We start from the raw sequence: 26,764 nt of genomic DNA, 5'->3' as shown, positions 1-26,764 counted from the left end.
TTATAGGATCTCCATTGCACAATTCAAAATTCGCTTTACATATCTTGTGTCCAGTTGCACGTTAGAATATGCACTGAAGATAACTATACAGTGGAACCTGGTTAACTCGAACCGGTATAATTCGAAGTCATTTTCTTTCCCCTATTGTACAGCATAGGCAGAGGCGGATCTACATAGGGTCTAATAGGGCTTAAGCCCTGGGCCACCAAAAATTGAATTATAAATTTTTAATACTTTTTCATTAACAATGGTAACCTATTAGTACTTATTAACCAGAATAGTTAATAGATTAGATTTGGTAAAATGGTAAAAATGGGTCCCCATTGGACTTCAATAAGCCCTAGGCCCCAAAAAACCTAGATCCACCCCTGAGCATAGGATTTTACGTGTTAAATCAAATAGGTTAACTCGAACGAGGTTTTGATACTGTATTTTTAGACTCTCCGGAATTTTAATTTTTCATTAAATAAAATAATTAACGTCCGTTTATCGAATAAAATAATTAGAAACTTTCTATAAAACGCTGGAACCACGTACCACTAAAAATAAACATCGTGTCACGTGACAGCGGGAGGGCGATTGTGTTTCCAGACATCTTGTGATCTATATACTGTAATTGCTATTCGAACCCGCTTTTTTCTCGACATTTATTTTTGTTTTATTTGATTGCGATAGATTTTTTCCGACCAGCTGACGTATAAATAAATGAACAATTAATTTAAAAAATACAATTATAGTCCGATTCTATGTAAAAATTTTCATCTTTGCTGCAAAATTTTAAAAATGTAACAATCGTAAAAAGTGGTCATTTTGTGATAAAAAAAATTAAAAAACACAGATCGATTCTAGGTGCGAAATATCATAATTGAAAAATCCTTACTAAACAAAATCCCTTCAATGAAAATGTGATTATTTTTACGTATTTTAGTGTGCAGAAAATGGATTTGAGGTCCAAAATTAACTATTACCCACAATTTCTTTTAAAAATACCATTTTTTACAGATAAATGACTGTTTTAGACAAACTTTCTCTTACTGTTGTTTCAATAAAATATAAAACCGGAAAACTATATAATATGCAAAGTCTTCAGGTAAGCAAAGTATTCCCGTTCTGAGTTTTCTCATCTGAGCGAAAGTAAAGAAGAGAAGTTTTATTGGTCCCAAAGTAAGACAGCTTTTCAAAGATTCTAGTTTTGAGAAAAAACTGAACTTAGAGGAAAGAATGAGCAAGAATTTTTAGAGAATGTACGAGCTAATAACTATGAGAAAACCGTGAAGAAGTTAGTAACGTCCTACCAAACACTGGGTTGCAATATGTCACTCGAGATGCATTTCTTGCATTTCCATTTAGGTTTGCAGGGAAAAATCTAAAAGCTATTTCTGAACATGGAGAAAGGTTTCATCGGACTTTTTCACAAATGGAAAAGCGTAATAACGGAAGGTGAAATGAGTACAAGTTAGCGGATTACTGTTGGACTTCAGAAGAATATAAAAGGAAGAAAACATGTCATTAAGTTTCCTTTGTGGGATCACTGGCTACATTCAATTTAATAATTTTTGAAAATTTCTTAGTCCTGCGTCTGTAGGTGTATAGAAACTTTACTGGTAATTCAATGATCCAAAATGTAGGATTTAATTATATTTTGGTTGATTTACATATATATTAATAGATGAATTTCGGATCGACTTACATTTTATGATCGGTTTGAGTTAAACCAATCAGCACATTCCCTAATCATGTCGGCACTTTTCACTTAATATGTCAGGCAATATGTAAATTTTATTTTATCTTCTCTCACTAGATAGCAGAACGACTTTCCCGTTAATTATGTTAATATTTTATAGTATTCATTAAATGTAAAGAATCGTGCTGTTAACTACTTCTATTGCGAATTTCCTGGTATTCCAATACCAGAACGTGAAGTTTCCAAAACACTATTGTTAAACACGTCACCGCTATTATAAAATGAGGAAGAAACCCGGAGGTAAGTGGCCACAACTAAGTGATCAATGGCTGATGTTCATTGGTTAATACCAAGTTGATTCTTTCCACAGACTATAGTGTATTGGGTTATTAGCGCTCCTTCACTTTTCCTTCTCACAGAATGCTGTAAAAATTCTTTATTTACTCTTTTATCATAGATTCCAATAATTGTGAAGTTCGTTTCATCTTTTAAATTATATTTTAGGTTTCATTTTCTTAAAGAATAATGGAAAAGACGTCATCCGCTTTAGGAACGATGACTTTTCCAATGGAAGCTGTCTCAATGTCGAAGAATGCGGTAAGAATTCGTATAAAAAAAGGGCATCGTACATTATACAAGAAGCTTCAAATTGTGATTCAACGTCGGATCAGAGCTCGCACAAGATGGCACCGCACAGTGTTCAATTTGACGAATTTAGGTGGACTTTATTCCTGTGCTGAAATTATGCATTATTTACATGTTTAATGAAACTGGTAAAATATTACAAGACATAATAATCGTATTTTTAGTTTATTTAATGTAAAATATATGTTCTCCACCTCAAATTAGTAGTGTCTTGCCGCTGTACATTATACTTTTCCTGTTAGCAAGAGCCACTGGGTCATCTATCTAACTCCTTTCAGGGAACTTTTGAAATGAAATGGTGTGACTTCTGATGCAAACTGAAAGTTTGTGTATAGCTAATCGAAGCCTCCTGCCCCTACGCTTTCCATATCTTGTTTCGACATTCATATATCTAATTCATATATCTAATGCCGTGCTCGAGATTAAGAAAGGACAGACAACAGTAAGGATTTATAAGTCTACAATTTTTCATATTTCAACCCAACAAGCTATTATTAATGAACTGTACAATATACAACCAAGATAATCAAAAAATAATACATACAAATAATACAATACTGTAATTAGACATGGGTTTGTGTTTGTACTGCAATCTACTTACGTAGGTAAATTCATACAATGCTGCAGTCACTGTTATTCATACCACATTGTCCGTGTACAAACCTCACATATAGATATGTACAATACACTAAAACGTTTTCAGGAAATTGTACTAGTGATTCAGAGTAACAATTCTCCATATATTCCGCATTAAACTGTCTCGGTCTGACTGGTCTGAAAGTGACATTTTCGAGTCATATGGTGGTTTCTCAAGTAAATCCAATACTTCTGAAGAAAGTGATTTGCGATTGGTTTGTGGTAGATAACGCAAAGAAGCAATGAATTGAATTTATCAATAATTTGTGCAATAAATGGTGTCCACTCGATATTTTCAGTGTGGTTGATCAGTGACTGCAACTCGATCTCTGCTGTAGTTTCTGTTACGGAGATTCCAGGCGGTAGCACAAAGATTTGGATCTAGACACAACATAATACAATAGATATAACTTACCGTTTGTCTTTCATTCGCTTTCGAATGATTTTGTATTGTGGGTGGAAAGATTTGCGTCAACAATCATTGCGAGTGCTTGATCTGCAGACAGACCTATGGGTGTCGTTGAGTGGGACAAAAATTTCCGACCCTTCTTTATCGTAGTTCCGCGTTTAGGAGACAAGAGACAACTCTTTGACAATAGCAGCAATGTCCCTTTTTTTTCCAGCGCAGCGTAGTTGAATATCTGTTGCCGTCGCTAACTTTTCGTTACTCCTCTCTTCAATTAAATCTTTTACCTTTCGTTTCTTGGTCTTCAAATAGCAGTCTTGAATTACCTTTGGAGGTCTTCCACGTGACATACCAGGTAAAGCATTCATTACTACATCAGGTAACGTCAAGAATTGTTTAAGCCACGAGAAATTTATCCGTAGAAAGTGCCTGCGATACCGTCTGCATTTCTTCCATCTTTGTTCAATTTGGAAACAATTACTTATTGTTTTCTTGGAACTTTTCGCAGCCATATCCGGCAATGAAAAGACGTTAAAATTTTTGCAGAATGAAAGCATACATGGCTTCCAATCTTTCACATTTGCAACTTGCGACGCAAATGTCAAAATGTTCCTCTTGTGAAATATGACTACTCATTTTGCAGTACAGATCAAATTTTCTGTAATGGAATATTTTGGAAAAACTTTTATCACTTTTAACTAACAGAGGAATCAAGCTTTAAGCAAAAGATACCAAGGAGTGCTGAATATCGCTGAATCTGAAATCAAATCTTTTGTTGAATATTAAATATAACGTCAGCGAACCGCGATGTGTTATTTGAAAACGGACACTACATGCATACGAAATGCTATTGAAAACTAAAATCGTTTACATATCTTCACAAGTGACAGATATACTGCGACACAAATCTCAAAACAAATACGAGGATCGGCTCAATTGGCTTTTAAAATCGGTGTACTGAGAGGTACACGTGAAAGGTTGTCAATCATGCGCTCGGGTAAGGCAGATAACATGCTTTTTTGTCGAGTCATGGGTAATTTTCAAAAGAACGTAATTGCGTTGCAAGCTGTACTAATCTTCCAGTTTCTATAAAAGATATTTTGCTTCACAAAGGAGTATCTTTATTTTTTGATTTATGTCCCGCTAGATTTTGAAATTGAACACTGCGCCGGTTGCAATCGAGGCTAACTTAGCCTGGAGTACAAGGAACGTTCCTTGTTTTCCAGGTCAAGTTTTGTTAGTTTCTTTCATATTTGCAGAATAGGCTAGAATTTTGTGGTTGTTTGTTGATAGTGGAATGTAGGACCCGCTTGAGGGTTAGGGATATCCTTGTGTATAAACCTCCTTTTTTGACATTAAAAACTGGCAATTACGGACACTAAAACAAAAAGCAAAAATCGAATGCAAGCATTAACCGAAACTGTTTGTTTTAATTCTTTATTATATCTGTTTGTATTATATATTACATTAATCAATAAAAGATATTCCCTATTACAGTAAATAATACAATAATGCCGAGCATAAATAAACGGGAACAACTAAAATGATGCGTGATATTTCAAAGTTTTCGATTACGGCGTTACGACGTCGAATGACAACTATTACATCAATGTACACTACATTGATGACGGTCGTACGGGCAATATACAGTATATATATTTATTTATATATATATATATATATTTGCTGATGTTGTTTACAATGAGATAATATTGAAAATATACATTATGTACAATTACAAGCATGGTATAACTAAGACGATTGTTTTATTATAGTGTTGCCAGTTAAAAAATAACCACGACAATAACAAAGTTAGCAAATATATAGACTGGTGCAGACAAAAAATAATAATAAATGAAGATATCCACAATGTGACAAAAGATAAAAATTTCAATATTTAGTAAATAATATAATATGATATACTTAAATTGTATTATCTTGACAGCTTAATTAATTTCGATATTTTACGATAAACTTCTATTTAATAAAATTTATAATTATATTAACCAAGTCATCGACAAAAATCTTTGTATGTCTTTGTCGAATTTAAAGCAAGAATTAATTTTTATATAATCGTGATTGAATTTTATTATTGCAATACCAAAAATAAAATTGTTTATTGCTGCCTAGATTCAAAATAATAGAAGTTTTAATGCAAAAATATTTTTATAAACTCTATTTTTCTTTATTTTTCAAATTGAAAATATTACAAAACAATTACGAATGTTTAAAGAATTTATTTTAAAAATGTTTTTCTTTTTTTATCAAAAGAGAAAATTAGTTCAAACAGATAAATATTTTTGGTTAAAATTTCTTTATTCTATAAAAATTAAATCTGAAACAATTCGGTGTTGTGTCCGACGTTCAAATCTGATTAACTAAAGCACCTATAACTTTTGAAAACTTTGTTTTTAATTAATTTCTTGCTGAAAGAAATTAATTAAAAACTAAATATCGGCTTAATTGTTCACCTCGATACTTATCTTCGGCATTGGTTCGGAGGAAATTCGGAATCAATGGCGAAAATGAAACTGTATACTGTAGAAAGTAAGGAATTATTCGTTTCACGTACAATTAATGCAATAATAATATAAAAGTTTGGCTATAATTAAAGAAACACAATGATTACTTCAGATAAAATAATAAAATTTGTGTTTTTAAATCTTTTCTTTTCAATATTATGTGGGTTCTGTTTGTGAATTATGTTCTAAAATCTTTTTTTAAATATATATATATAGGAAGACAGATGGCAGCTAAACTTACTAAAATTATATCAATCTGTTACTATTATGTCACCATTGTGCAACTTGTATTAGAAACCAATTTTTAATTATGTAATTTTCAAAATATTCTAAACCAAGACATCACAGAGATAGGTCGAAACTAAACATTTTATACTGCTGTTTAATAACTCTAAACCTATCGTTCTGATGATCATCTACACTGTCATACCATATATGATTTTACATTTATGGAAATGACAATATGTATATATACATATGTATATATATATATATAAATATATACATATATATATTTTATATATGTACTGTATGCGTATCATATTTACATACGTACAAAGAACGTAACCCATTTAACAAAAGATTCTCATGCAAGTTTCTGCAAAACGTGGGTCGTAGCAGGATTGGCGTCCGCTTTTATCGGGATAATAATTCTCTTTGCAGTGGTGTCGACGTTTAAATTCGACATCCTTCCGGAGTTAGTTTTGCACCAAATTACTCGGGAGTCGTCCGTTTCGGGAACTATTATCCTGGCTGAATCCTATTCGTTTTGATTGTCTTTTTGGTCCTGTTACAGGATTCTAAGGAATTGATTTCGTGGAAGCACAAAAGCCCCTAGGCCGTTTCAGCAGTATCGAGTGTTATCCAAATCTGTCTTAAGCTTCCTAATCAGAAGCGCAACATAAAGTCTATAAATATTCTAATGCTTTAGAAATTCATATAGCAGTCTCGAAAGTATAAGTAACGTTAAACGAAGGATTGTCGAAAGAACTTTTTCGCAACGAGTCTGTGTTATCCTCTGCCGGATCGCCGGCTTTAAATTCTGCTATTTTCTGAGCTGGACCCCATTCTTCTGTCGGTTGCATTAATAGCGCAAGTTTCTAAAATAATTAAAAAAAAAAAAAAAATCAGAACTTAACATTACATGTAAATACGGGACAATATTCAAAAAATTTAATTACTTCTATGAAAAGATGCAATATTGATTTACATATTAAAGTCGGAAATGAAATTGTAATATAATAATCATTTTGTAATTATGTAGCGCTCCTCTTGCTAATCCGAACTAATTATTGCACGAGGCCATTTGGATTAACAGGTTATATACGGTCGAGTTCGCTTAAGAGAACACACTCTTAAATTCCCGATTTTCTCCCCGTGTTTTTATTAGCGTGACTCTTAAGGGGCCGTCCATAAATTACGTAAGGTATTTTGGGGTGGGTGGGGGTCAAGGATTTCTTACGATTTCTTACTCAGATAGATCTCGTCTTACGTAATATTCTTATTTTTATTTTTTGATCTCGTTGAGTGGTGGGTGGAGTTTTGAATTTGGCTTTAATTTAGCGGTTTCTATTAAGAACGCTCGTTGTACTAACGCCATCAAGTGTGACGTGATACAATAATAACGCTAGCAGATACTTTTTTATCACGGGAGAAAGGCCGTGTAGTGGTTTCTCTCTCTCTTTTACATTAGAATAAGTGCACCACTCCTATGGGTGTATAACACTAAGAATACATAAACCAAAATACACTATACAAAGTAAACGTAAAATTAGTATTTGGTTTTTAGTGAAAACTAAAACGTAAACTAGAAATTAGAAATTATAAATAGTCTTATCTTCCATATTTTTTTGAACATTATTGTAAAAGACTTCTGAACAAGCTTATCGAGTGGATATGGCCACCCGAAACCAAGCGTAAAGATTTCTAATTTCAGAATAAGTCTATCTTGATCGTAAATTGGACAATAATAGATATATGGTCGACGTTGTCTGCAGATCAAAAGCAAGAAGCAGTTTCTGCCCGGTTATACATGCTCTGTAAGTAGTTGAGCAGTAGCAAACGTTAAATCTCTAAGTGGTGATGAGAACCTACATTCAACACTAGAAAAATAAAATCTTGTTATTCTACAGTTTTACTGCTCAACCATTGTTGATTCCACTTTTGCATAGCGTTGTCATGAATATAATTTTTAAGGCTGCTACGTGAGAGAGGGATGTGAGTGTAGTCCAAGTCAGTAGTTTCCTTTGCAGCTGACTTAGCCTCAAAGTCGGTTTTTTCATTTCCTAGTATGCCAGTATGGCCAGGAACAAATATAAAAGTTATCTTATTTACAAGATTTTTAATATGATGCTGGATATATGTGATTTTATTGCTATTGCAATTGAGATTTAATAAAGCTTTTAGGACAGACTAAGAATCACTGTAAATGTTGATAGACAGAGTTTTGTTTGGTAGTTAAGTGGCTCAAGTGAACAGCTTGATAGAACGAGGTATCAAGCTGTTTGTAGGTATCTGTACCTTCTAACATACTTTTTGGCAAAATATGTCAGTTTGGAGGAAGATACAGATACTTGAGCAGACATGAACATGGGGCTTTTGGACCCATCTGTGTAGATATTAATGTCTGCATGGTTATCCATGGAGGAAGCAGATGACACCAAATGTACCTTGGAGATAACCTTGTTTACAGGGTGATGATCAGAGATAGGGTAATTGCAATATGGTAGCATTTGAACAGCCGTAGATAGGGGTAGAGACTGTTGTTGAGCCTTGATGTTTGTAGTTTTGATGTAGTAGTTTAGAACCTTTTCTACAATACATAGTGCCAAAGGAAGGAGCTCTGCTAGTATCAGAGAGACATTAGTAGAAACGGTTCTGCAGCACTTTGAAATTTTGATGGCAAAATGTCTTAGAAGAGAGAGTAATTTACTTGCTACTGAATTTTTACTAGTTACAAGACCCCAGCTAAAGGTCGCGTAAAGTGGCATTGGTTGTATTGCCCCATTATATAGGGTTTTATAAGCTTTATGATTTAGTCCCCCGGTGCACCTAACACATTTTATCAGCATGTAGTTTATTTTCTTGGCCTTAGCCAAAATGTAATTAATATGGCAACGGAATGTGGTTTCTATTCTCTCTTGATTTATTTTGTATGAAGTTTCTGTTTACACGTGCACTAGCTGGTCGATCTGTCGAAGTTTTTTGCGTCCTGTTGTGAAAATTAAAATGAATATTATGATGATGATTAATGATGATGTTAATAATTAAAAAATAAAGTTCTTTAAATAAATTGTTCATTCGAATTTATTAAATTTTCATATTTTTAAATTTGTTCACGTAGTCTTTTATAAATAACAGTACATTTTAATTAACTAATTAATAATTATATATTTTTGACCTAAGGTTTTTAGGGTTTCATTTAAAAAATTTATTTTTGTTAAAATCTTTCTATAAAATTATGCCTAAATATTACGTAAGATAGGAAAGGAGAGGGGGAATAAAAGAAAATATTACGGTTTCTTACACAGGGGAGGGTGGAGGTCTAGAATAGCCAAAATCGCCCTTACGTATTTGTGGACAGCCCCTAATCTCACGTGGAGTCGTGCCGACAGATGAGGTTGCCAGGCATGCTAGTGTCCAGTTAACGAGACTAGCATTCCGGCCACAAATCTGTCGAGAATATCACTTGCTACAGATTCAGTGAGACCAGCTGCTAATGAGTTTGTGACGCATGACACTCCCAATACATTTTTGTTGCTACTTAAGTAATTCGCAACTAGACGTCGGGGATGAGTGGCAACGGAGCTGTCTACGCTATAATAATTGTTGAGATTTGTGAAACCTTCCGCTGATCGGTATAAAATAAACGGGCAATCAAAAGATTTCTCGCAGAACCGTAATGAACGCATTAGAATTCACATACAAGAAGCAATTATGTATTTTGGAGGTGGCATGACCTCAATTTAAAATGGTTCTGTACTTGTTTTTATACCATACATCCCTTTAGAGATCATTTAGAAATTTTGGAGCGAGGATGTTCGCATTTTTTCTACTAGGCCGCCTACTGTATTTCTTGGAAAAAGTGAAAGTAATGTGACTGGTATACTGTATTTACTGACTGTTCGAAACAACAATAAAACTAGTATGATGTAAGTGCAGTAAAATTATGTGATAATGAATTTTAAAGTTACGGAGAGAAAATCGAATATCATTAACAACCCCTGAATGATCTGGTTACTTTGGACAAGGGGATACCAGGCAGCCATCCTGAAGTTGCTCTCTTAAGCAGACTTCATAAAGAAAAAGAAAGTCAAAAAAGATTACAGACAATATGATGTAAGACTTATTTGGTACGTATCATATATTTATTTTTAAAACATGATCTATCTTTTCATTTTTGCCTACAACAAAATCGGTTTGGATTAGCAGATGAGCAGCGTACTGTTGATTAATAATTTTCTAATAGTTCGTTGATGTAAACGTAAAATTTGACAAACCTCTTTAAATGGCCGACTTGTTATAGTACACAGTTTTGCTATCATCATCATAATGATGACGCTGACGGGTAACATGGCGATGACCCAACCGACACCGTTGGCCCAATTAGGATAAACGTAATCTCCTCTTGTGGCAGGAGTATATTCGATCCAATTAAATATTAAGATAAACTAAAATAAAAGAAAATATATAACTTATATGCAGAAAAATTCCAAAAATGCATTAAATAATATGTAATTATGTAGTTTCTTTTACTTAGTAATATATTTAGTATTTATAACTTAATAATTGAGAGAAAGCAAAATGCTAAATTGAATCAAGCGAGAATAAATACGAAATCACTACATCTCTTGGTAAAAAGTATGGAATCGTACATTCTGAAACAAACAAAAAAGGCAATAATGTGAAAATTAATACTAAGTACGGCACCCTTATCTTTAACCACAACACAAACTTGTTCTGGCACAAGGAAACAAACGGGTGACCGTAATTGTTGTATGGCACTATCCGGTTCATCTTTGGGCCTTCTTTGATGCCCAGCCGTAACAAAATGTTTAATTTTGTAGATAATTTGTGGCACGCGCCTAAACTCCGGGGTTTTGGGCCGGCCTTGTGCCCCTCATCAGTCAACTAAAATAATATAAGAAATAGTGTATACAGCATTTTAACATTATTTACAGGCAAATTTATTTGCCTGTAAATAATGATGAGGGGCACAAGGCCCGAAACGTATACCATATCAACTAAATAAAGGTGGAAAAAGCCATATGATTGTTATTAACACGAGCTTGTGTTCAACACTTCTAAGACAATACAACACGGTTTCACAACAAATCAAAATTAATGTTATTTAATAAAAACATTGTGCAATATCAATGTTAATAAATAATTTTTTCGCTTTTAAGCCTGTCAGAGTTTTTATTCAAACATCAGCTTTTTTCTACCAACACTTCAGCTATTCTCCATTCTAAAGGATGGCAACTATGTTCTGTCAATAATGTTGCAGTACTCTTCAGAGATACCAGTCCCTTTAAGTATAGGCCTACATGGTTTTCTAGGGCTGGGAATGGACATTCACATAGTCAAATTTCTGCAGTCAACAATTGTCATATTTATGCTTTCCAATTCCTTTTCCAAATGCTGGTGCTGCCATCCTCACTACAGCTTATGCTAATTTTCTTTCTTTGTCTTGTTTCTTTGTTAATCTACAGAATAAGTTTTAACTGCACAAAATTGCAGATAATGTAGTCAGCAGTCTATCCCAAAGATTTATGCTCGTGCAACTGACCTTAAGCTTGGTATGCAAGACACTGAAGAAAGCAAAAGTCCAAAAATATCTCACAAACTTGTTACAGGTTAATTTACAAAAATTAGAGCTGGGTTAGTGTCCTCCCAAAATATAAATAATCTGTCATGGCAGAGAGGCCCTAACTAATAACTAATTTTCATTGAATATGCAAAACATAAAACATATTTATTAAAATAATTATTTTAAAACAGGTAGATGTACAGTGGACCCCCGATATAACGTGCATATCGGGTGGGAATCAACACCCGCATTATAAGGTGAACCGTGTTATACCGAGCAGCGCAGTGTAACGTGGTTCACCTCTTTACTTTAGCAATAATGTCAAGCTTTTCTTTTACTCATCATGCATACAATAATTAAACACTATTCAAAATACATGCAGGAACTCAATACATACACAATTACTCAATACGCAGTAACAATAAAATGTGCTACTCACTAACGCCACACGGACTTGTATAAACGTGTTTGAGCTTATCGCGTCACGAACATCACCCACGCTATAACTGAGTGTGCGGTATAGTGAGCAGTGCTATAACGAAGGTCCACTGTATTTAATAATCATTAAATGATGAATTCATATTCTGTAACTATATAACTGCTTGTCAAAGGTGAATTCAATTATGATAACATGTAATTACAACTTTTATGAAAATTAGAAACAAAATTATTTTAAATTTTTCATATTTACATTACATTGTCAAAAAATTCAAATATGGTACCGATACACCAAATCTGTTAAAAGCAAAAATTTAATATCAAAATTCAGGCTATTTCTTGAAATCATTAGTTATCCAACTCTTGGCATTTTCCAAACTTTGTTATTGCTGGGACTAGTCTGGGTCTTGATGGTTGGTGTGAAAATAATGTCATTCTGTTTTCTAATTTTAAAAGTTTTCCCTAACACAAATTAATTACAACAGATGCAATGGCATGATTGTGTAATGAGAGATTAAACACACATTGTTACTCAGCTGCTTTTTTTCAATACTATCAAGAGAGAAATTTCAGTCTGATAGTTCACTAACAGATAATTAAATGAGAGTTAGAATGTGCAATAAATATATGAAAAATTTTACTTTTGTTTTGTAATTAATTATTACTTAAGATTATATAACTATACGTTCAATGTCAATTTAAAATACTAACAAGGAAATGCAAATGGTAATACTATATAAACTTATATTGAAGTTTACTATAATTTGCATAGAAAATATCCTGAATTTTAAATGAAAATCTCATTAAAATCAAGAAATAATAGAATTGTGTGAAAACCAAATCTTTGTGACAAATTTTTAAGTACATACTACACTTGTGTCTAAAAACAAAATAAGCATAATTGTCCTTTCTATAAACAGGAATCTACAGAACGATTCTTGTCAGATTAGAATCTGAAGAGACTAGAAAATCCTATATAACCCCAAGAACATTATGGAATGATGGAAAGAGACTAGTTTGTAGACAATAATATCACACTCTGGGGCAACATTATGCCTAATGGCCACAAGCTCCAATTTTTGCAAGAAATGCCATTACTGCAATACAATATGGAGATGAGAATTTTGGAACCCTGGAGGAAACTTTTCTGAAGTGCCTTGGATGCATATTTTGTTTTTGTGGACAATAATGCCTGCACAGTAGAACTGTATGTGTCATTGTCTTTCTTGATAACGAAGATATCCATATACAAAGTAGACAGCAAGATCTCTGGATCTAAATCCTGTACACATGTGGACAACTCTAGGAAGATGAGCTGCATCCCATTGACATCTACCAAAAACACTCCAAAAGCTTTGAGTCCACTTTTAAACAAGATACTCTTGTTTTAAAAATGAACTTTGCTCTCAACAGAGCTAATAAATAGCATTATAACATGCACAAACAATCATGAGGTGTGTACGAATGCAGGAGGCAACCATGTGCCATATTAATGACTTTCTGTGCAAAAATATTTACAACAATACTTTTTCTTCTTGTTTTTGGTTTGACATAATTTAGATTAAACATGTGCTTTTCAATTAATTTGTTGAATAAAGAATACAGCATTTCTGCTTTTATGTTGTTTTCTGTTCTGATTGATAGTTTTTGAGATATAGGTGAAATTTAATGGTTATGCTTATATTTTGGACATGAATGTATAATTGTAAAATACAAGACTATTTTTACATAAGGTATTAACTAAATAAACAAACAGGAAACTTTCTAAATTTTCGTAATTATTATTTTCAGAATTATGGTCAAAATTAGTAAATTGAATTTTTATATCATTTTTTGTTAATATTTTTTATAATAAACTATTTTATACCATACATATGTTTTTAAATTAATTTAATATGATATATTTATCAACCTTACCAATAGAGTAGCTGGGGTAAGATATTTCCACATTTTACTCCAAAATGCAGTCCAATAATAAGATTGAGAACCAATCATCTTTTCAATATCTCTAAGAAATCTTTCAGCTCCTAAATTAAAAAACGTATCTTATTTAGTTTCAACAATGAAAAAGATAATATCACTACTTTACTGAACAGAATTTATACAAAAATTTGTGAGAGACACAAACACATTATTTCTATACCTTTTTAACTTTCTTCAACCTCCAACAGTTAAATAGATATAAATCTCAGATTTTGGTGAATAAATATACTTCAGGATTAAAAACACAGATTAATTTTAAAGTATATTTATGCACCAAAATCTGTGTTTTTAATCCTGAAATAAGTGTGTGGTTTAAATATGTAATTGTGTATCTTCTTTGATCAAGAGAGGTTATGAATGCAATTCTTTCAAGTGACTGTTCATATTATACTGCTTTTACTATCTATACTAACTTATTTATAGTCTATAGATCATCTGATTCTAGAAAAATCTTTTCCATTTTTTGTTTTCCTGTAATTAGGCATCTGTTTATAATGTGTGCATAATTATTGGACTACCAACCAACAGGTAAATAAAGCAAGACACCTGTAAATAAAGGCACCTCTTTCTTTGGATCCTTTGGTAGTCTTAGGGTAACAAGATAGAAATGTGGCAAAAAATCATAACAGTATCTTTAAAATCATGACTTTAGTCCAGAAGAAAAAACACTAAATTAAGATAAGAAACGAGGAATCCTATGGCTGCCATCAACATACATCTATTCCCAATATCAGATTTCCCAATATGATAAAAAAAACTTCTTTATAGTTTGTCATACAACTAAAAATCTGTGTTTTAAAAAACAACCACAATTTACTGGTTAATATTAATAAAACTTCTAACAAAATAACCAAACAACCAGCAATACAAACACTTAGCTGAAAATGTTTGCTATTCTAGTGTTTTTTTAAGGAATCTTCAAGGCTGAAGTTCTAATGTGAAATTACATGATTTTTGAACAATTTGGATTTTCCATGTTGCTGTTCCTGATTGGAGGATACACAATCACTACTGATATATGGATATGTTGTATATATAATCCTGTGGAAATTCTAAGATTTACATTGGGTGGGTATATATTTTCCATGGATTTTGGAACAATGTTATCTTCTTATATAGTTGATGGCAGTGGCATGCTGTGACATTTGCTGACAGGGAAGCTGTGTTTCTGTAAGAAGCCGACTTCCAGGGCAATCAGTTAATTGCACGTCAGTGATAGTCTAGGGTCCATTCGTATTCATTTGTTCGATAAGCCAGTAAAAACTTAGACTTCTATAAATGTATTTTTAATATCACAATTACATTCCAAATTGCTAACCGCGATATAAGGGCTAAAATTAAAAATAAATTATAAAAACTTACTCAGTGAAATAAAATGTGCAGTGGATATACATATCTGGTACAATATATTGTTCAATTGTATTAATATACTTTTAAAAAAAATTATAATTAAATGTAGCTTTGTAAAGAAATGTTCATAAAAATAACAAAATATTCTTTACTTTTTAAATTTTAAAACAATTCACTTAGTCGAATGGCTCAATACGAGTGTCTAATGATGGAATCAGAGACTGTCCAGGTAGGTGTGCAGTGTGTGCATGCCAAATCCCGAGGGTGCCGATACTGGTCAATGTCAAATGCTTCCTGTTGCATCACTAATGTACCTCAAAGAACGTGACATGGTTGTTGTAAATTTTAAACGTTTCTCAGCTGTAAAAATCTAAATATGTTAAACTTAATACTAAGTAGATTGTCCGTCATTTGTTTTCTAACTAATTCATTTTAGGACCAGTGTCCACGAAAACTTCCAAAATTTCCAACTTTTTAGTCACTCTCATTGAACTGGAAAAATTTCTGTCTTTATTATCTAATATTATGAAAAAATCAATCCCCACTGTACTCAGCTAGAGATTGGTTTGGTTAAGCTTTTGTTTAAGTAAAATTCTGGCTCTTTCACAGGATTTTATTTATGTCCCCAATTCCCTAATCTCTTAATTATTTAATTACTTCTTAAGTAGAAATAAGTTGAAACCAGTTACTTTGTACCTGAATATTTGTAGTCTTGGGAAAAAAGTGGAAAGACAAATTTTTATGACAATGGATACATAACTCGTAAATTTAAGGAAAATAAATTCTAGAGCTGTTTTGTACCTTGTGCGTCTCATTCATTAAATTTGGTTGTAAATGATGCTGCCAAAGTAACAGTTAATTTTTTAACATTGTACAAGAATTGTACATGTGTTTTTCTACATACCCTTACAGATGGGACATACGAAATCATATCATCACTGGTTTAACATTGAAATCTGTAAGTAATATAAGATGGGAAAGCAGAATAAATATATCAAATATTTTAATGAATTTTTTTTTTTAACTTTTGTCAACTATACAGAACTATCATCAAAACAACCCAACCAATAAGAATTTACTGGTATAAGTTATAAATGTACTTATGATTCACATAATTGGGCGAGGGCAGCCAATATATGTAGCAGGCAGGCGGCTAACAGCCCAGAACCGGTCTGGGATAGAATTGTTGAAGGGTTATATGTGTGTAGCTTCCACCAGCTAAACCGCCTGAGGTTGGTGCTGTGTAAAATGCATGCGCGAATGCCTATAATCTGGCTGTTTGGAAGCTGACCCGGTTTCGACAATACAACGCTTCCATTCCGCCACTGATATTCAAATATACAATAGCGAGCTTATCTTTCTTTCACGTGTAGTATAGAAATTTGTAATAAGATATTAATATTTTATTATAACTGCATATTAATTTTAATTAATCCAAAATACGTTAAATACATATTGTGCGATTATTTTCATATTTTATTTTTTAGAAAATACAAGGGAAGTGGCACTTCCGCCTCTTCTAATGATGGCATGCAACTGGTTGATAGTCTTTTTTCTTAAAACAGCCTTGAAAATTTCCATCAAGATATCTAAGACATGTTTTATGTGCTGCTCTGTGCAGAATTTTGGTATGATTGAAATAAACCTCCACATCCAGGTCTCTAACATATGCCAATAATATGGTTGGATATAAGTCCTTTAGATATGTCCAGTTGGTTCTGTTAGGCAGGTGGCTATATGTCAGCATGTGGCTCCCACATATTCTAATTCTCTGTTGGATCTACAATCTGTAAGGGGAAAGGAATATACCTTTGATGTTGCCAGATCAGTGTGTCTTTGACATTTCTAAAAAGATTAAATATGGTGGGACTCATTTTAAAGACCAGGTTGATGTTGTAGTTATGGGCTATTCTCTATATAGAAGAGCTAGTATATCCACTTCCCTATTAGCATATGCTGAACACCCAGATATGGAGATTTATTTTGACCTGACCAAAATTATATACACAGCAAACAGAACACAGCTCAGATATTTTGAGTTGATGAAAATTTACGAGACAGCTTTAAAAAAAAAGGCCCTCAACTATATAAGAAGATAATACCATCCTAAATCCATGGAAATATATAGTCACCCAATGTAAATTTCAGAATTCCCACAGGATTATATATACAACATATCCATACATCAGCAGTGATCATGTATCCTCCAATCAGAAACAGCAACATGGAAGAATCCAAATTGTTCAGAAAATCATGCAATTGCAATTCCACATTAGAACTTCAGCCTTAAAGATTCCTTAAAAAAACACTAGAAAAGCAAACATTTTCAGCTAAGTGTTTGTATTACTGGTTATTTGGTTATTGTGTTGGCAAAAATCACTACTTGATAAAACTCCTAACATTTGTGCACTTACCTATTTATCAATATCCTTTAAGTAATTTAATTCCAAAATTAAACATAGATACAGTCAAATCCTGTTTATCTGGATTTCCGGAATATCCAGATTGGTTTGAATAGTTCTCTTTTTAAATTTTTTCACATTTTGTAGAAAAATTGTTTTGATGATCAAATACTATAGAAAATATTATTTATGATCTTAACATGTGCCTATTTAGCAATCTCATGTTTTTTCAAGGATAAAAGTACATACTGTTTGTATGTACAGAATAATTTTTATGTTCATATTGAGTTGATGCAAAAGTTTCTAGAATTTTATAATACAACATTTATTTTGAAAACGAAAACTAATTTATTCCAGAAATAATTGCCATTACATTCAAACACTTTCTTCCATTGATTCCTGCCAAATAAAACTTAGGCCTCTTTGATTCCAAGAACTTCATGTCATTAAGTTCAAAGTCTGGAAATATTTGAACCTGAAAACTGTTCATACATTACATACATAAACTCCCATATAGGAAATAGTATTTGTATTTAAAAATTTCCTAATATCAAATAACTTGTATATTATATATATAAATTTATTTTAAATAAACATACCATTGAGCCTGTTACCGGTGTGAGTCTTCTAATAAACAGACCGTTACAAATGTTTTCAAACTCTCAGGTTCTTCTTCAGGTAACTAATAACTCCTGAACAAATGCAATTCAAATTAAATTCAATTGGAACACCATTCGTTCAGGAGTTAGTTATCTGAAAAACCTGAGAGTTCGAAAACATTCGTAACGGTCTGTTTATTAGAAGATGCAAACTGGTAACAGACTCAGTGATATGTTTGTTTTACTTTATTTTATTTGTAGTTATACCTTTGACATTAGACTGATGTAGCACTAGATGCTGGTGTCAATTAAGTAAGTTAGGATGCAATCCTGCTTTGTTTGGATCACACAAGTTATCAAGTAATCACCATTTCCTTGTGCTCCAAATAAAACAGGATTTGTTTTATTGAAGTAGCAAAAAATAACTTTTTTACTTACCATAATTCCAGGAAATCAAAACACATTCAGAAATGGCTATGAGCAAAACAGAAAAGTTAGCAGCATATTTATCAAATAGTTCCAGCCAATATACACCACTCTGTAAAACAAAATGATATTTCTAAATCAAACATCATATGTAATAAATATAAAATAAATTTTATAATATATTTGAAATCAATTCAAATCATGTGATACAAGTACATTTACTAGAAATACCATAGTCTTTGAATCTTGGAATCATAATGAGGATTATGCTGTATATTACAGTATATAAGACACTTTAATTTCAGCATAAAATATTTTTTAAAAATGTATTTAATTTAAGCCATCTGCAAATTTGACACTTGGCACCAACTTTTTTTAATTGCGTTCTGTTTAATTGTGTTTAAAAAAAGTAAACTTAGGGGTATAATATATTTTGTTGTGTATGATTTTTATGTATGTAAACCTCCAGGAGATAACCTACACCGAACTGCCCCTTGACCTAGTTAGGTGACCCCACACCTCTGACCTTTGTTGTGTTCCTTTGTCTTTGGTCAGTCGTGCGTTAGCTGTAGTAGCACTTAGAAATGGAGGCACAACGTTACATTGTATTATCACACAGTTAATTATATACATTAACAAGTAATCATTTATTTTACGGACACAACAAGGACCTAATTTTAATTTGCCATAAAAATGCATGTCCTAGTCCATGAACTGACAACATCTGTATTTATGCACAGAACTTATAGTGCAAATCTAAGTCAGATGCAATGTATTTTTCTCTTTCCTGAACTCTGACCATAACCTAACTATAGATTGTGATAAATTATGTTTTGGCAGGATTTGCTTTCTGAGTATTTTCCCTGTTAATTGATGTACAGTACAATCATCTGGCAACACTTGTAAAAAGTTGTTTGCATTAAGGTTGTTCAGTGGAAAGTAAAGATGTAAATAAAAAGAAAAGGTAATGTTTTATTTATTATCTTAACATAGTGGCAGAGTGTGGTTAAGAAAACAAGAAGTGAAAGAGGTTAAATTAGTTCAAGAAAACAAAGAAAGAGCACATATGGTAATGGCAGATAAGAACAGTGATATTAATATTCCAATATTTGACAGAGCAGACTATAGTAACTGGAAATTACATATGTTGAAGTTTCTACAGTTCAAAAGGTGTAATGAAGGCTAAAATTAAATCCGACAATGACGAATGAGATGAATGAGATATCCAGGCAACTAACTATATCTACAGTGGAAGGGAAATATCTACTAACAAACAGCTAGAATACATAAGTGAACTCGATACAGCTTATGAAATTATCCAAAAGTCAACAGCTTTGCAAATTGTGTGCCAACATAACCTCGAAAGTATCAAATTAAAAAATTATTCAGATGTATGCTTATTCTTCGATGCATTTGAAAAAGCTGTGAATGAATTAAAGCAGGTAGGTGCTATAATATCAGAGCAAGAAAAATTGAACTACATGTTAAAATTGCTACCACAGAATTATAGTTATATTGGTGATTTGATAGATGTTTTACCAGAAAAGGAGAGAACTGTTGATTATCTAAAAAGCAAAATAAACTTAAAAAGTGCAGAGGAAAATTCTAATGAAGAGTCAAATGATAGATCAAATGTATTTCGAACTGAAGCCAGGTCATCATTTCAAGATAAGTTGAAATGTTTCAGCTGTGGTAAATCTGACCATTTAAAAAGAAATTGTCATTCTGAAATTGAAAACGTGGATCGTTCAATGCCAGAAACTTTCAGAGAGGATGAGGAAATTATCATCAAAGCATACATGAATATCAAGGAAACAGTTTTCAGGCTATCCTTGCAAACAATACTTATACAACAAGTAAAAACGAAAAGCCAAAGAAAGATGAAATAGAATGGTTAACTGATAGTGGTTGCATAGACCATATTATTAACACTGATGAGTATTTTGAAACCTGTGAGACATTGAAGGAATCAGTAAAAGTAAAAATTGGTGATGGAAGAATATTAGAAGCTACAAAAGTTGGCAATATTAAAACTTGTTTCCCAGTTTATGGACAAATTTCTGAAGTGGCATTGGAAAATTTTTTTTTTTTTTGTAAAAAATATGAAGGAAAACTTGTTAAGTTATTTGAAAATCACAGTCAAACATTCAGTTGTTTCAACGGAGAAATTCTCAAACATATACAACCCATATAAAAAGCTGATAGCTGTTGCAATCAAAAAGGATAAACTATATAAAATGAAAAGTTATATCAATGAAAGGAAATCACAAGCGAACATGAGTAAATGACTAATGATGACTAAAAGTAATATGACTATAAAAGAAAAACTACATAGAACACTGGGACATATCAATTTTAACAACTTGGAAATAATGTGTAAAAATGAATCATTAGACAGACTACCCAGTGAGATTGAACCAGAATATTTAAAGTGTGCTACATGTATTGAAAACAAAATGCATAACTTACCATTTCATAATAACAGGAGAAGACATATTAGTGATTGTACAGTACATACAGATTTAAATGGACCACATCAAACTACAGGAAATCTTGGAGAAAAATATTTCTTAAACTTCATAGATGACTATAGCATATTAATGATCGATTGTATCTTTCTGCAGTTCCATTTAGTTCATGCACATATGCTGGACAAGGTTTTTATTATTATTCCCTTTTCCTTTGCAAACTTAAAAACTCTTGCATTCATATACTTCTTCCCATTGTCACATCGCAGTTCCTTTATTATCTTTCCAGTCAAGTTTTGAACTTCATTAACATACTGTACTCTAAGCATTCATATACCTCATCTTTTGTCCAGATACAATAAACTTTAATTAGTTTGCTATAATCTGGACAAAAGATGAGGTATATGAATGCTTAGAGTACAGTATGTTAATGAAGTTCAAAACTTGACTGGAAAGATAATAAAGGAACTGCGATGTGACAATGGGAAGGAGTATATGAATGCAAGAGTTTTTAAGTTTGCAAAGGAAAAGGGAATAATAATAAAACCTTGTCCAGCATATGTGCATGAACTAAATGGAACTGCAGAAAAATACAATCGATTGTTAATGGATATGACATGTCTTATCAGAAGCAAAAATTGAAAGAAGATTTTGGCCAGAAGTAATTAAAACAGCACATTAACTAACACCATTGTGAGAAGAATTCCACATGAAATATTTTTCAAAAGGAAACCATCAGTAAAAAATCTAAAATTATATGGAAGTAAAGTATTTGTAAGAATTCCAGAAGAAAAACGAATATCTAAATGGGACAAGAAAGCAGAGATTGGAACTTTGATTAGATATGGATTTAAAAATGAGAAAGAGGAAAAGAATAAAGATAAGGAAGAAAGACAAAAGGCATCAGACCAAACAAAGGAGAAGGAAGGAGAAGATTCCATTAGTACAAATCAGTAAGAAAAAGATATGACAAAAGACTTGGAAAAGGACAATACAAATGAAGAAAAAAAGAAAGAAAAAAGATCAGGAAGGTAAATTAAATGTCCACTCTGTTTTGATGAAGAATTTGGTTATTACTGTATAAATGTTAATTACTGTGATGCTATGGTTCCAGAAAATTTTCAGGAGGCAATGACGTGATGATTCAAAGAAATGGAAAGCAACAATGAATTCTGAGATGGACAGTCTTATGATACACAATACATGGACACTTGTAAGAAAGCCTCCCAAGGACAAAAGGGTAATTGATGTAAAGTGGATGTAAAGGTCGCCTTTGGCGGCCTGAGTCAAAGAAATCGCCCGACTGAGATAATTGCTCCCACCTGGAGCCGGGGTCATAAACGGCCGGAAGGATCAAAGGTGGAGCGTCCCCACTTAAGGGTCAATGTGTTGGCCACGTGCCGGCCAGCTTGAGAAAAAAAAAATAAATAAAGCACGGACGCAAATGTGAGCTACGTCGGCGGGAGATAGGGCGGACGTCTTGGAAGGCTCTAAGAAGGGGAAGGAAGTGATTGGTCGCAGGAGGCAGTGCCAGAATCCCTTAAATTGGAAGGGTGGCAAAAAAGCGAGGAGAAAGGGCGAGGGACCTGATACGTGGCGGTCTCTAACACCAGGCAGACCTTTGAGGCGGAAGAGAGAGTGTTCTCCTCTTGGGAAGTCCTCTAGAGAAAGGTTGTCGTAGAGACGGACGGCCACGAGGTCAAGCCATCTCCGGAAAGGTGACTCGTGTTCCCCGGCCAGCTAAGTCGACGTGCGGCATCACAGTTCGGTACATTAGCGTACGTAATGTTATTGCATAGTGTACATCTTTGTAAATATTTGTAAATAAACTGTATATAACTAATTATCGAGTGTGCAGGTGTGACTTTCCGACGGACCTTCTAACGGAACATTTGTAAAGATCACGAGACGAGTAAGAAGGATCTTCACTGTGGATATACAGAAAGAAGAGTGAAAATGAATATAAAGCCAGGTTAGTGGTAAGAGGTTTTCAACAAACTGATTGTATTGATGACATTAAAGTCAGCATTTTAGCAACAAGAATAAAAGTTGTTATTGTCTTACTGTTGTCAAAATTCTTTAAAGAAACAGCATTTTTAAATGGTAAAGTTTTGTCTGAAGTTTATATAAAACAGCCAATTGGTTATGAAGAAGATACTGATAGAGTTTATAAATTATATAAGTCATTATATGGATTAAAAGAAAGTCCTCATGCATGGTATGAATGTTTTAATGATTTTCTGACTACTCTTGATTTTTACAGGAGTAAATATGATTTTCCCTTTCAACATACAGGCAATAATGATTTGACAATTTACATTTTATTATTTGTTGATGATCTTTTGGTTTGCTATAAAAATAAACAGGTTATTGTTGACATTAAAAACAAGTTTAGAATGAAGGATTTAGGTAGAGTAAAAAATTACATAGTCATGTTTAATATCAATACCAATGAACAAGATAATATTTTAACTTTGAGTCAGAAATCTTATATTGAGTCTTTAGCTAAACATTATAATACTGAAAATTCAAAATTGTAGAAGACACTTATGAAATAAATTTAAAACTGGAAAAGTCTAATGTAAATGAGGATGTAAAGTTTAGAAATTTGATAGGTGCACTTCTGTACATCAACTCTGGTACTAGACCAGATATACTGTATTTTTCAGTGTAAATTATCTGAGCCAATTACAAAATTGTTATGATGAGACACACTTTAAATATGCTTTGTGAGTCCTGAAGTACTTGTATTTGACAAAAGATCTTAAATTAAAATATTATAAAAATAATAATGCCAATAGCATCCACAAAACAATCTAAGATGACTGAGTAGGAGATATTCTAGACAGGAAATCTACCACAGGATTTATAATTAAATTGTTTGGAAATGGAATCTTTTGGAAATCCAAAAAGCAGAATAGTGTAACAAAGTCTTCTACATTTGCTGAGTATATTGTGTTAAGAGAAGCTGTAACAGAAATAAATTTTCTAATTTGTCTAATGAATGAGGTTTTCAATTAAGGTATAGTAGCCATTGCTAAATACAGAAATTTTACAAAAAATTCAAAACATATTGAGGTTCATTATCATTTTGTGTATGAGAATGTAAAGAAAAAAAAAATTGAAGCTGTAAAAATAGTCAGAAAATAATATTGCAGATATATTTACAATGGCATTAGGAAATGTCAAATTCATTAGCATTTCTCTAAGATGCTAAATGTAAAAGAATAGAATATAAGATGTGTAAGATTAAGATAAGTTATTAATAGAGTTGCCAAGTTAGCAGTTACTTTTCTTGTATTAGACATATTTATTTGTTGTGTTGCAATATAAATGTAAGGAGGCGCGTTAATTGATGTACACTCATCTGGCAACACTTAAACTCATCGACCAACAACTTTTTATTCATCCTGTTGTTCGGATTAAGGTTGTACAGTGGAAAGTAAAGATGTAAATGTGTATTGCTTGTTATTAAAGTTAAGTAAAGAAGTAAATACAATAATAAATAAAACATTACCTTTTCTTTTTAACACTCCCAACAATGACGTTTTTCTTACATTCAAACTCAACCTTGTCCCATTTGAATATTGCCTAATGCAGAGTAATTTTACCTATTTTTATTCACATATGAAAACTGTGAACTTAGTATGATTTCATATTGTAATAACTGCCCTTATTTTTAAAGTAATGCTATTCCAAACTGTTAACTAATATATTTTGAAGAATTGCTTTAGTTTAAAAACTATAATTCAGGGACATTTCTACAGTATACAAACCAAACTTATGATGGAAACCTAGATTTGTATCTAGTCCATTTAATGTCATAAATGGAATCCTCACTCTGTCACATAAAAATGCTTCTTACTTGAAATGTAAAATGCTGAACAAAAAAATACATTGCAGCTCTAACTAAACAGAATGTCTGCTAATGTAATAAAGGGTCATTTTTTTAGTAGTACCCATTTTAACTATTGCAAATAAATTTTCACTGAACATACAAAAAAAGAGAATAGTATCTGTCCTTATATATGAAAAATCACAGAAACTCATGACCTAACTTATATTTCTACTTTTAGGAGATAGGTAACGTAAAGGGTCAGTTGTTCTATTGATAAGGGCTTCTTGACACAGCAGGATAGTGTTTTCTATCCTGACATCTATATACTTTATTTACTCCTTTTTCATTACTTACAGGAGTTTATATTGTTCTGTTTTCCTTTGTCATTTCTGATCAAATCAAATAAGGTAAAGAGAAAAATTATATTTAAAAAACATTGTGTCACTTTCTATAGTTTTTTGTAGAAACTTTTTCTCCAACTTACAACATTAAGACATACAAAGGAGAAAGAAAATAGTCTTTCAGTTCACTAAACAGTCCACAAATAGGCTAACTAGGAAGTTATGGATAGAGAAGAGGAAAATGTGTGTAAAAAATATTTAATAACTTAGATCTTTAATTTATAAATGTGCAATATTTATCAATAAGTCCAAGTAATAAACTTCTAATAAGCAAAAATTTGACACTAAAGTATAAGACTTAAAACATACTGGCAAACTCCCCAAAGTTTGTGTCATTCCACATCATCAATATATCTCACTATAAACTTGGTTTTACTTTTGTAAGGGTTTGTTGAAAATAACAATTCCTTGAGCTTCTTGTCTATTCTTTCAGACAACAAAAAGTACATGATTCCAATTTGGATTGTGTTGTTTCCAGTTGTTTTAGAACCTCTTGGAGTGAGTTCAGTTTAACAAAGATCAACTAGGTAAGTGTCTTTATTGTCACATTGGTACCATTAAATATAAGATTCCTTTAAACCAAGATTTCTGTGAGTATATATATAAATTTTTGATAAATTTGTTTTTAATAGCTATCAAATAACAAAGAAGAATTGCCAAAAGTCCCTAAACTAGAACAGCTGTTTGAGTTGCATGTAAGGCAACAGTGAAGAAAAATATGAACAAATCAAAAAGATTGGCAAACAATTAAAAGAAAATGCTATTGCTGCCCTGAATTTTGCAGCCACTATCTTTAACAAATTTTCAGACAAGTTTCAAAAAACAAATGAAGAAAATGAACAGCTACAAATCACAAGCAGATCTGTCCTCAAGAAAATTGTTACACAGAAGCTGTTAAAAAGCCTAGGAGGAAACCCCAAATTATAATAATGTATGTACTCAAATGGTCTTTGGTTTTCTCACTAATTATTAGATGAATCGCAAAGAGAAATGAGTGTTATGCTCTAAAGGTCAGAAATAATTCTATATATATAAGATTGGTGAAGATGCATTTGTACTAAAATGTAACAGTAAGAAAGGAGCAGCTACATTGACCAGCAACATTAATGATTGGGCTCCCTCAAAGTAGGAACCCAATCATTAACAATGCCCAAGGT

General features: G+C 32.3%; 1 protein-coding gene across 4 annotated transcripts in view; it reads right to left on the bottom strand.

Annotated features, from left to right (window-relative positions):
* Positions 1 to 4,792: 4,792 nt before the first annotated feature.
* The window catches only part of LOC136971547 (sodium-dependent proline transporter-like), a 168,667-nt gene continuing 146,695 nt past the window's right edge, over positions 4,793 to 26,764 (bottom strand). For all 4 annotated transcript variants that reach the window (XM_067266171.1, XM_067266243.1, XM_067266106.1 and 1 more), the window contains exons 11-14: positions 18,913 to 19,012; positions 14,058 to 14,167; positions 10,393 to 10,563; positions 4,793 to 6,993 (exon numbers count right to left, since the gene is read on the bottom strand). In XM_067266171.1, coding sequence (XP_067122272.1) covers positions 6,829 to 6,993; positions 10,393 to 10,563; positions 14,058 to 14,167; positions 18,913 to 19,012 — 546 coding nt within the window. In that variant the 3' untranslated portion in view covers positions 4,793 to 6,828. The remainder of the gene's footprint in view (positions 6,994 to 10,392; positions 10,564 to 14,057; positions 14,168 to 18,912; positions 19,013 to 26,764) is intronic.

Source organism: Centruroides vittatus, unplaced genomic scaffold, assembly GCF_030686945.1.
Source record: "Centruroides vittatus isolate TY-2023 unplaced genomic scaffold, ASM3068694v2 contig_10, whole genome shotgun sequence".
Lineage (NCBI taxonomy): Eukaryota > Metazoa > Arthropoda > Arachnida > Scorpiones > Buthidae > Centruroides > Centruroides vittatus.
This window is presented reverse-complemented; position numbering and strand designations above follow the sequence as displayed.